Raw genomic sequence first — 12,738 nt, 5'->3', positions numbered from 1 at the left:
ATGTGCACAGTGTACACATGACGATGTTCTCGTAGATATAACAATATGTTTACGTCATGATAATCAGAATAAATAAGTACATGCAGTAAACTACGGTTATAACGAACTCAAATGGACCACTCATTTGAGTTCGTTATAACCCTAGTTCGTTATAAGCATATATACAACATCCATACAAAAAATGGCCGGGACCAAAAATGAAGTTCGTAATATCTGTCAGTTCGTTATAAGCGTGTTCGTTATTAACGTATTTTGAGTGTACTGATTATTATTATTCTATTCTTATCTTCCTTTTCAGCCGGTGTTTGTGGAGTTATGGTTGATTATTACACTACTTGAAATCGCCGTGAGATGGTTGAAGGGAATATGTCTCTTGTTCCCATGGATATTGCCTGGTGCCAAGTGAGTAAGTGAGTGAATATTGCTTAACGCCGCATCGTCAATTTTGCATTTCGCGACCAGAGTCCTCCGCAAAAAACGTAGGTACCATTATGACGGACGATCAGGAGAAACATAAAAATTGAGGAGATTTTGTCTTTTTAATCTTAATATATATTACGTTTACCATTTGATATTCATGAACATTTATATAATGGTCAAAATTGTTACACGATTGCGTCGTGTTGTGTGGTAGTCACGTGAATGAAAGAAACTAGTAAATCGAGTTCCTATATAGATTGCTTTGAATGTTGGTCGAGATGACTTAAGGGGTGATGGGGTAGTCTAGTGGTTAAAGCACTCGCTCGTCACGCCGAAAACCCGGGTTCGATTCCTAACATGTGTGATGCCCATTTCTGGTGTCCCCAGCCATGACAATGCTGGGTTTTTGCTAAAAGCACGTAAAACCATACTCGCTCACTCGAGTCACTCCAATCCGGTTACTATCCATCGTTTACATCCATTGTAATCATCCGATCCACATTTCAGTTATTTTATAAGGAAGAGGCTCGAGCCACCGCGTCTTGTCGATTTTCACTGGAGGTATCAACGATGTAATTCGTTCCTTGTGTAAATTGTGCCATTATTTTAATTGAATCATGTATTGGTAGACAAATTTGTATAATGAATTTTGAGATAGCCTACTCGTTAGCTTACGTTCCAATCGCAAACAGTTTGGTTTTCTCATTGTAATAAAATTAAAAAAGGACAACAATTCCCCAGTCGTTAAGAAGAGAAGGATACGTTTGATTCACCCTTTGGACCCCGTAATTTGCCCGTAGCACAACCGCTTTTCAAATATCGCTGCACACCTTATTGTTGTCTTTTATAAACCTCTAGACGTCTAATTCCCCAACAACAGATAACACAGTTATTTGAACTTTTTCCACACAAGCTACAGTATGTATGTTTAATGGGGAATGGCAATAAAATAAAAATATAAAACATTTATCAAATCTTCGTACCAGCCAGTGCAATAGTATGGCATCTTTCATACATATTGTATATCTAATAAGACCGATTTTTAGTTGGACGGAAGTCCGCGATTTACACAATGATAAGATTGTCCCCTGTTACTTGTCGACTTTTATGAACACATTTTCCTTTAAAAGTGTCTGAAATAAAAATCTCTGTGTACTTTAAACAAGCTGGTAATATGCCTTGCCTGAAGCCTATCATCATGATTGCATTTAATTTAATCACGTGAGCTGAGATTTACCTAGCGGTACACTTATATTCACTTTCCTAAACCCCTGAAGATATACTGTCTACTAGGCAGAGAAAAATGCTTCTTAATTCATTTATTGCGATATCCGACCTTGCGTGTCAAGCCAATTGCTCGGAGACATTACAAGGGCGGGCAACACTAATCACTTTTGCATGACGTATTCGTAGGGCATGTAAATGCTTATCAATTTCTTTTGATATAATCTACAAAATATCAACACGATTGCATTCATAATCCCCCCCGCCTCCTTTAACACACACACACACACACACACACACACACACACACACACACACATCACCTCACCCCCCTAAAGAAAGAGATACATGCTTTTCTTTACCTGAACGCAGACTCTGATTGACAATGACATATTCAATTCAAAGAAGCGGTCGTAAAATAAGGAAACATCTCGTGTGCAATTACCGCAATTAACGAAGGGCGTCGCAACTGACAGCTTCACAACTTGTTCCGGGTTTGTGTGAGAAGCTGCATTTGAACTATGCCTTTTTATTTTGTGTGATACCTTAAATACGATCACATGTAAGTATGGTAGTATGTGAATAGTATCACACACGGTGTCTCTTGTGCTATTTCGAGATGGGTTATCCACGACATCGGAAAGAATGTAGTCAGACGGATACAAAAGCATGTTATGGATACCTAGGTGGCTAGTTCCTGGTTACTCTATACGGTCAGGGTGTGTAGTGTGTTTGAAAACTTTATGTGGTCACGGTTGTAGCGTTTTACGTATATCCGGATCATTAGGCATAGTTGAGTCACGGGATACTAGCATTAATACGCTGTTACTTAAAATGTAGGTCACGATAATGTCAAAATGGCGACATTCATAAGTCTACCAAAGTAGGGCCATATGCTTTGTTTTCATTGACATTAAATGAATCAGCTGTTTTAGATTAGTATTCCAATAGCGTGTTTGTTTGTTTGTCTAACGCCACGGTCAGCAATTTTACAAACAAGTGATTGATATCATGAGTAGTGACGTATGAGTACAATTCCACGTCGTGACACGCAATAAAACCAATTCACCCAGATTGACTACCAGATCCATTTAGTCACCCTTGCTAACTTTATCTTAGTTAAATACTATATTACAAGGCCCCATGGGGATTCTAGCTTACATTTGGCCTTCATCATCCTATGTCGTAGAAGTAGTAGTAGCAGTAGAGTAGTAGCAGTAGTAGTAGTAGTAGTAAAAGTAGTAGTAGTAGTAGTAAAAGTAGTAGCAGTAGTAGCAGTAGTAGTAGTAATAGCAGTAGTAGTAGTAGCAGTAGTAGTAGTAGTAGCAGCAGTAGTAGTAGCAGTAGTAGTAGTAGCAGCAGAAGTAGTAGTAGTAGCAGTAGTAGCAGCAGTAGTAGTAGTAGCAGTAGTAGTAGTAGTAGTAGCAGTACTACTACTACTGTTACTACTACTACTACTACTACTACTACTACTACTACTACTACTACTAATAATAATAATGTAGATAGTCTTGTGCTTCATAATTGACATAATTGTTGTCTGTAACATAATCTTGTTTGTTGTTGATGGTGTTCTTATTAATATAATTTATCTTTCATTAACCAGAGCAACAGCAACAACAATAATAATAACAATGATGTAATCCACCTTATGCTTTATAAGTGATACTATTATTATTGTTGTTGTTTCTGCTGCTGCTGTATTGTTGTTTAGTTAAATATGATGCCATCGATGTATTAGTCTTACTCTTTATAAGTGGCCACCCGTGAAGACCCAGGGTAGAAAAGGTCTTCGGCAACTCATGCCTGCCGTAAAAGGCGACTATGCTTGTCGTAAAAGGCGACTAACGGGATCGGGTGGTTAGGCTCGCTGACTTGGTTCATGCATGCCATCGTTCCTAATTGCGTGGATCGATGCTCACGATATCAATCACCGGATTGTCTGGTCCAGACTCGATTATTTAAAGACCGCCGTCATATAGCTTGACTATTGCTGAGTGCGGCTTTAAACAACAAACATTATAAGTGGCATTACTATTTTTATTTTTTATTCTGTTTCTATTCTAGCGGCGCTTTAACGACATAGAGGAAAGTCGGAAGCCCACTGTTTACAAGATGGACGAGATTACAACCAAGGCTACATTTTACATTATACCAACACTACTTGCAGCTTTACTGGTCTATTTCCTTAGAAAGAAAAGGAATAGACTGCCCGGTCCTTTTGGTTTGCCCATTTTAGGACATTTACCCTTTTTGGGCGACAACCCTCATTTGACTTTCACGAAATGGAGACGTCAATATGGCGACGTCTATCAAATCCAGATGGGTAGCTGGCCGTCCATCGTAGTTTGCGGGATGGATTTGATAAAACAGGCTCTCACACAAGCAGACGACGTTTCAGGTCGACCAGGGTTCTTTTCCGGAAAGAGTATAACTGGTGGGAAAAACCTCACTTTTGGACGATTTGACAGCAGTTGGATCAAACACAGAAAGATTGCGAGTGGAGTTCTATATACATTCGCAAACGCGAGGAAAAACCCAGTGGAAGAAATCATTAAGCAGGAAGTGTGTAACGTTGCCGAAATTTTCAAATCCAAGGGAGATAATTGCTTTGACCCAAAGGAAGCTTTATTGTTTGCATCTGCTAGTGTAATATATCAAATCTGCTATGGTAAAACAGATCAAATTGAATATGACGAGGATTTTAAATCGTTAATAACATCATCGACAGATTTTAATGACTTCACCAATGCTGGCAATCCTGTTGACATGATGCCCTGGCTACGGGTGTTTTTCCCCTCGAAAGTTAATAAATTTCTGGATATTGTTGAAAGAGCAGAACGAGTAAGAAGACAGAAAGTTGCCGAACACAAAACAACCTTTGACCCGAACAATCTCCGTGATGTTACTGACGGACTTCTTGCAGCTGCGCAAAGCATACCGGAAGTCGAGATGGCGGAGTTAGGATTGACACACGAACAGATCTTGTCATCACTTGACAATTTCTTTGGAGCCGGTTTTGACACAATAGCTAATACACTCCACTGGTCAGTGTTACTATTAGCCTCGTTTCCAGATGTTCAGGAGAAATTGTATCAAGAAATCTGTGACGTCACCGGAAGTACCCGTTCGCCATGTTTGTCTGACAAGAGTAAGATGCCATACACCGAAGCCACATGCTCAGAAATAATGAGGTTTTCTTGCATTTTCCCCCTTGCTTTACCTCACTTTACAACCAAAGATACTCGAATTGGTAGTTACGATATTCCTGAGTCAACATTGGTATTCTTCAATTTTCATTCTCTGACTCACGACAAGGGCCTTTGGGGTGATCCAGAGTCTTTTAAGCCAGGCAGATTTTTGGATAGAGACGGTCAGATTGATAAGGGTGTGTTGAATCGGCTGATTCCGTTTTCGGCCGGACGTCGGCGGTGTGTAGCAGAGTTTCTGGCCAGGATGGAGTTCTTCCTCCTTCTGACTGGCATCGTGCAAACATGTCAGTTCAAGCTGCCAACCGAGGGCGTACGTGATTTGGAACCCTTGTTTGAACTGTCTCTAAGACCCAAACCATTCCAGATCGTGGTGAAAGAACGCGATCAGGGCCTATAAAGGGACTAGGCACGACAAAATGGCCGTCCAGCAAAGTTTGATTCAAATTTGTAAAAGCTCTGTATTACCCAATCAACTCATCATCACGTTGTCAGTCTTCATCCACATCATTTCTTTGTCACCCTTGTTTTATTTTATTTTATTTGTTTTGTTTTTTTAGTTAATTTCTGTGCATGTATATTCTGAGCTGTCATGCCCGACCCAGTCGTGGGTCACTTGCTAGATAAATGTACTTGCCAACATCTGCACCAAAACGCCATGCTGAAAGAATAAAGAAGTTGAAATCTCCGTCTCCACTTATACTTCAGCTTCACCGATACCATCTATTTAAGTTGTCACGAATCATCGATATATTGAGACGCACGAGTTAATAAGCCAAAGGCAATTGTTTTCAATAGTTTAATTAAATGTGTGTTTTGTTTGTTGTTTAACACCGCGTTCCGCAATATTACAGTTATGTGAGGGCGGTATGGAAATACAATGTATTACAATGTATTCGAGTCTGGACCAGACACTCCAGTGATTGACATCATGAGAATCGAACTGCGTAATTAGGTCACGATGACATGTATCAGCCTAATCTGCGAGTCTGATCACCTGATCCCGTTAGTCGCATCCTACTACAAGCATAGTCACCTCTTACGACAAGCATGGGTTGCTGAAGACCTATTCTACCCCGGATCTTCACGGATCCACAATATGGGTACTGATGATAACATCCCTGCTGGACCCGTGAAGATTCTGGGGTAGAATAGGTCTTCAGCAACCCATGCTTGCCGTAAAAGGTGACTATGCTTGTCGTAAAAGGTGACTATGCTTGTCGTAAAAGGCGACTAACTGGATCGGGTGGTCAGGCTCGCTGACTTGGTTGATGCATGTCATCGATCCCAATTGCGTTGATCGATGCTCATGATGTCAATCACTGGATTGTCTGGTCCAGACTCGATTATTTACAGACTGCCGACTGCTGAGTGCGGCGTTAAACAACAAACAAACCAACCAACAACATCCCTACTGAGTGAATAATTATGTAATTGATCGAGTCTGGGCGAGATAAGCTAGTGGTTAATAGCACGACATCGATCTACGAAGCTGTGCCATGATATGACGGCACACACTCCAACAAGTCACACATCTTAACAATCCGATCCTCATTCGTGCACAGGCGGCCCAGTCATCTAAGGCGTCGCAGTTTTCTGTGCAGAGTTGCGTCCCTTAGACATGCCGGAAACCCCGGTTCGCCCCGATTATGTTTGAAGGTTTGTCAGCACCATAGATGTGCTCGTGGGTTTCACCCAAGTGGTAGACGTGCAAGACCTGCATCCCTTCCAGCTGACAGGCCGTGACGTAACTGGAGTACTCGTCAAAGCGGCGTAAAACCAAACTTACTCACTCACGACAAAATTCACACTAAGGGTATAGTCAGCCCAGGGTTCCTGTCAAACAAGCCATGAGTGAGTGAGTGTGTATGGTTTTACGCCGCTTTTAGCAATATTCCAGCAATATCACGGGTACCCATGTCGGGAATCGAACCCGGATCTTCGGCGTGACGAGCGAACGCTTTAACCACTAGGCTACCCGACCGCCCCAAATAAGCCATGAGGTTAGGCGAATTGGAATCGGTATAACGTCGAAATCAAGATTATTGCAATTATTCAGCGACATGTATAGCTTGGACTGATGCCGGTTTTATAATTAAAAATACGTAGATGTTTTATTAGTAAGTCACGCGGCATATGCTGCACTAAAAGAACACAATGTTAGCACAGAAACACAACTCACCGTGCGGCAAACAATAATTCAGTGAAATCACTCAGTGTGCTAAAATATCAATACATCTCAAATATGATTGTTAAAGTAATTGCAGATATAGACATATTACAAAAAACAAAATACAGTAAACTACATTTTATAACGAACACGCTTATAACGAACTGACGGATATAACGAACTTATTTTTTAGTCCCGGCCATTTGATGTATATATGCTTACAACGAACTACGGTTATTACGAACTAAAATTAGTGGTCCCTTTGAGTTCGTTAGAACCGTAGTTTACTGTAATTCAGGATTTGTTGGTTTGAGTAAAGTACAGCCTGCTTTTAATGTCCATGTTTTCTTGGACCGGTTTTGCGAACTATCAAATATTTCTTGTATTATATTATAATACCAACCTGGTGATAATGCCAACGCCAATGGGCCTTTTTATGAACAAAAGCCCTAATTTCCCTGTCTATGATGTCATTTTTGTAAAAAGGTAATTAGTGCCAGCGTCATAGAAGTCGTTTCTCAAAACTGGTTTTTAGATTATAAAACTTGGGCCACTGTTTTGAGTGATCAGTTATTTGAATATGGATTTGGATATATATGTAGGTGACAATACTTTGTGAAACAATCTTGTTTTCTTAGCCAATTTAGACGGAGAATAAATGACATATACATATTTTTAAGAATGATATTTGATAGGGATCCATATTATTAATTATGAAATAGCATTAACACGATTTCGCCTTGGTTCTCATACGCTTATGATAGAAAATGGTTGATAGGTTAGACCAAAACAAGAGATGAATAGAAAGGTTGTCCCTTTTTGTGGAAACGATTTAGAAGACGAATGTCACTTCCTTATTATCTCCTAACGCTGTTTGGAAGAAATTTATTAGAATAAACAAAGTACACGTACGTTAAAATGTATCATTTTATTACAATACACCCGCCAACAAATTGTACTTACATGTAATTTGTCATAATACATTTTCGTTATTATGAATGACGAGACAACTTCCCTGTTACTTTTATCCATTCGTCACCACTCGCCCCTTTCCGTAACCTGCAAAAGGCTATTCGGCTTGTCCCGGAATAACACGAGTTGTTCACGAATGACTTTTATCGTCCATGATCTCTTGTGCCACCAATGTCAATGTCCTAGCAGGTAGGAGTGTGGTTGGGGATGGGGGTGGATTTCAATACACATTAAGTTCTTACAATGTACAAGTATTAGCCAGTTCCAGAGTATGCGCTGTTGAATCTTTTTTTCCCTTTTCTCAACTGTATCATGTATTTTGCACTTTGGCCTAAACTGAATAAATGTATAATTAATTTTGTTCGGAACAAATCACACATATATATATTCGCAGAAATATATATGACAAAGTGTATATCATTTGTATGAGGTTCCACAGTTATATGAAGCCAGATTATCCAGTTTTCCCCAAGCACCTATTTCTCGTACTGAAATCATCTTCCCGAGGCAAGAGAGTTAACTGGCTAAAAAAGTCCAGTATCCAACCTTGCCGAACTAGGCTGGTATTATGGAGTTACATTTTGGCTGGACTAACGAGTCTATGCATAGTCCAATCAAAATCGCGCAACGAAATCGAAATCCGGTTCGTAAACTGTCGTGCAGATTTCGGTCGATTGTAGGATTTGCAAAGCATGTGCACCGCCAACTCGTTGTCAGCAGATATTTTCAAAATCTTTACATGTTTGTAATCAAGGTGCTCACGTGGTTTGCTGCATTTCGCGATGTAAGACCCGTTTTATCACAATATAGATCTTGATTATCGATCAGATCGTCCCGACTGGGCGCCGCCATTTTGTTTGAAGCAAATGCGAGTGATACGAGAGGTGGAATCTGATTGGTCCATAGGAGAGGCTTAGAAGGGACATAACTGGGTATAGCCACTACGATCGAGCCCAGTAATATCAGCTTAGTTCGGCAAGGGTGGAAAGTGGACTTTTAAAGTCAGTTAACTCTCTTGCCTCGGGAAGATGTACTGAAATATTCAAAAGGTGATTTCTACCATCTACAGTGCATGACGAGGGTATATTGGACGACTCTTGAGGCACACTGAATCAGTATCACAACTTAAAGACTCTCATGAAAAAAATGTTATAAGCAATGTTCAAAGTTTTCAATATTTTGGTACAAGAACAAAGCAGATAATTCACTGTAGACTTCGACTGAAATGCAGCAATCTACATGGACATACGTTGAATGGTTTTATCTTTTGGACCCTACTTACGTAGCTCGTCGTGGTCATTATTACGAAGGCAATACTCTTCAGATGTTTCAATGTATACATTTACCGAGTTTTAATGTTAAAACTGTATTGTTTGGAAATACCACTCTGTGAAATGACGTAAACATTACAATAATAGACAGTGACAGTGTTCTTGTTACGTAGCGGACACTGTTCTTGTTACGTGTCGAACTGTGTTCTGGTAAGTGTCGCACACTGTTCTTGTTACGTGTCGGACTGTGTTCTGGTAAGTGTCGGACAGTGTTCTTCTTAAGTGTCGGACAGTGTTCTTGTTACGTGTGGGTTGTTAATTTGTTGTTAGTGCTCGAAATAATCCGGAAATCTGTTACTCCGGGCGGCTGGGCATGGAACGGTACAGTCGCCATCAATGGTGTTCACTGCAGCGAAATCCATATCCTGTACTTTTTTCAGCACACGCCGATTAACGATTCGTACACGAAAATCTTTCACACGGCATTTGAAAGTGTGATGATGTTAAAATATGTTGCATTACTTCCTTAATGTCAGGTGCAGCATCGCGTTATGTGCTGTTAGTAGCAGCGATGCTACGTTAAGGAAGGCCCGAAGTGGGGTTTTCCCCACAGTATAATAATACTAATACTAATACTAATACTATACTAATACTACTACTAATAATAATGGTGCCATATCAAATCGTCCCAGACTCAGTTTTTCAAGGAGAGGCTTTCTGAACGACCACTGCATCGAGTTTATGTGCAGGCTGATGATGAGCCTAACCAGCCTGACTATGCCAGGATCACCAAAACCCTCATTGCTGCATTTTTTAAATTTTAATCTGTAAATAATAATAATAATAATAACGATGATGATGATACTACTACTACTACTACTACTACTACTACTACTACTACTACTACTACTTCTACTTCTACTCCTACTACTACTACTACTAATAATAATAATAATAATAATAACCAAGTGACTGCTAATGGCGCTAGATTAGTATTACCAAAAATTCATTCTCAGCTCCCTGGGAAGTATATACACCCCATGCAACACATTAATATTCATGCAACCCTTGTGTGCATAGCAATCGTACGACAACATATATATTCAAACTTATCAAATTCTCTCTTCAGCTCTATTGATATGTGCGGGTAGCATGAATAATGCTTTTTTGTATAGAAAGTCATCAAAACATGTTTCCTCTCAAGGAAGTCACTTCACTCCAAATCACCGCGAAGTGAATGAAGCGGGGTGAGGTATAGTAAAATACACTGCTGTATACATGAAATGCACATTGCAATGTACAAAGAAATATATGGCAGTGGCAATGAAACCGAGGCCACTGTTCTGTTATACCTGCCAGAAATAGACATCCGTTGGCCACATGTGTTGCTATAAATATGCATGCCGTGATCACGAGACGGTGAATCAGTTAAAGATGTGGAGTAACGAGCTGCTCACACCTCTCACCCCACACATTCACTGTAGTCGTACCCACCAACCCTCCCCGACACAAGAAACACCCTCACGTGTGGGGACAGGCGGAAATAACAAGAGTGGGGGGTAATATGCGTGCGCATTGATTTCAGTTTACGCGCCAGTCCTCCTTGGGGATTATGGTTCGAACAAATCCCCACAACCTATGTAAGTAGAAAGAGGCGACTTAATACTCAGGTGGTCAGGCCAGGTGACTTAAAAATTGGTTGATTGCCTGACAATCTACCCCGACGGCCTGGATCGTTGCTCATGATATCAATAACTAGTTTGTCTGCTCGGTGTTCTGAAGCTGTATGTTTATTGAGATATTTTTTGCAATATGAAGATGTTTTATGAAGTGCAAACTAATATAATAGTGTTTGTTTTTTCTGTTAATTTCAAGATCATTTTGAGATTCCACGTGAAGATACGTGTTAGAATTGGTCTTCAGCAATCCATGGTTGTCATGTGAGACGGGATTGGGGCTGGCTCGGTGCCTTGGCATGTCATCGTACTCTAATTGCGCATATCGATGCTCATGATGTCACTCACTGGATTGCCTGTGGCAAACTCGATTATTTACCAGTTAAACAGTTGAATACGTCTTTCTCAGGTACTTATCCCCATCGGCCTGTAAATAATCGAGTAATCGAGTCTGGGCCGGGCAGTTCGTCGACTCGTGGTTAATAGCATGAGCAGCGATTGGGTAACGATCCAGCTCGACATTTGTGCACATAAAACTCTCTCTCTCTCTCTCTCTCTCTCTCTCTCTCTCTCTCTCTCTCTCTCTCTCTCTCTCTCTCCTCTCTCCTCTCTCTCTCTCTCTTGTCCTTTCTGATTAATCTGTTAGATGTTTAAGCACTCTGCGATAATTATTTTAATGTTCATTATAATTTCTATTATATTATATATTATCTATTTGATTATAGCAGTGTTCATTATAATTTCTATTATATTATATATTATCTATTTGATTATAGTTCTGTTCATTATAATGTCTATTATATTATATATTATCTATTCATCTATTGGATTATAGTTAAAGTTCGGCATCCCAGTGGTTTAATCGTCACGCTTCCATTTTAAGAACGCCTTTCTGATATATTCCATCGAAATGTAATTCTTTAGGAACGCAGTATAATTTTGACAGCTCAGCCGAATGTAAGCGGAAACAACCATCCATGTGTCATTTTTCCAGAGTATCCAAATCTAAACCACACATATAAAGTCTTGGACAACCATTGCTGACAGGATGAAGTTCTTGACAGGTGTTCATCGTTAACACCAACTGCAGCTGTGTACCAACATGTGTCATTTGACAGCAGCTCCAAGTTCCAAAATGAAGTATATTCATGTTACTTCGGTTTGTATTTCACGCCCTTGTAACAAAATATCCCCACTAATAGACTTTCATCATTATTTATCTCACAAAGGCGATCATCCTTGCCGTAAAAGACGACTATGCTTGTCGTAAGAGGTGACTGACGGGATCGGGTGGTCAGGCTCGCTGACTTGGTTGATGCATGTCATTGTATCTCAGTTGCGTGGATCAGTGCTCATGATGTTAACCACTCGATTGTCTGGTCCAGACTCGATTATTTACAGACCGCCGTCATATAGCTGGAATAAAACTGAGTGTGGCGTTAAACAACAAACAAGCAAACAAACAAACACAAAAGTTAGTTGTCTCAAATGATCTGCCTTGTCAAGTATATATTTCTTTGTTTAACGAAGCGTGCAAGACATTTGATTATAAACTGCTGAGCAAAGGAGTGTATATACACTTGAAAACAGGATTTAACTGAAAAATGACAGAAGTTATCAAAACGTTACATGGTTGCAAGGAGTCGCCGGAACAATGCAAACTTGAGGAGGTCCAATACAGGTACTATGGTACCCTTATTAAATATAGCACCATCATTTTTAGCCACCGTCAAACATAGGGGCATACTTTCTTTTGCCCGGCAATGTACTTCATAAATAGACCGCCCGGAGAGCGG

General features: G+C 40.1%; 1 protein-coding gene across 1 annotated transcript; it reads left to right on the top strand.

Moving 5' to 3' along the window:
- The first annotated feature begins 2,117 nt into the window (after positions 1–2,117).
- On the top strand, positions 2,118–5,509 carry LOC139478124 (cytochrome P450 1A1-like). Its single transcript, XM_071260449.1, has 2 exons — positions 2,118–2,206; positions 3,712–5,509. The coding sequence occupies exon 2, from the start codon at positions 3,760–3,762 to the stop codon at positions 5,251–5,253; it is 1,494 nt and encodes a 497-aa protein (XP_071116550.1). The 5' UTR covers positions 2,118–2,206; positions 3,712–3,759; the 3' UTR covers positions 5,254–5,509.
- Positions 5,510–12,738: the final 7,229 nt, after the last annotated feature.

The sequence above is a fragment of the Haliotis cracherodii genome, unplaced genomic scaffold (genome assembly GCF_022045235.1).
Source record: "Haliotis cracherodii isolate W230 unplaced genomic scaffold, xgHalCrac1.p SCAF_39, whole genome shotgun sequence".
NCBI lineage: Eukaryota > Metazoa > Mollusca > Gastropoda > Lepetellida > Haliotidae > Haliotis > Haliotis cracherodii.
Note: the sequence above shows the minus strand (reverse complement) of the source record. Positions and strands in the feature narration are given on the sequence as shown.

What these genes read in the sequence shown, in the direction of transcription:
- LOC139478124 (XM_071260449.1), top strand. Translation starts at nt 3,760, where the DNA reads ATGGACGAGATTACAACCAAGGCTACATTTTACATTATACCAACACTA.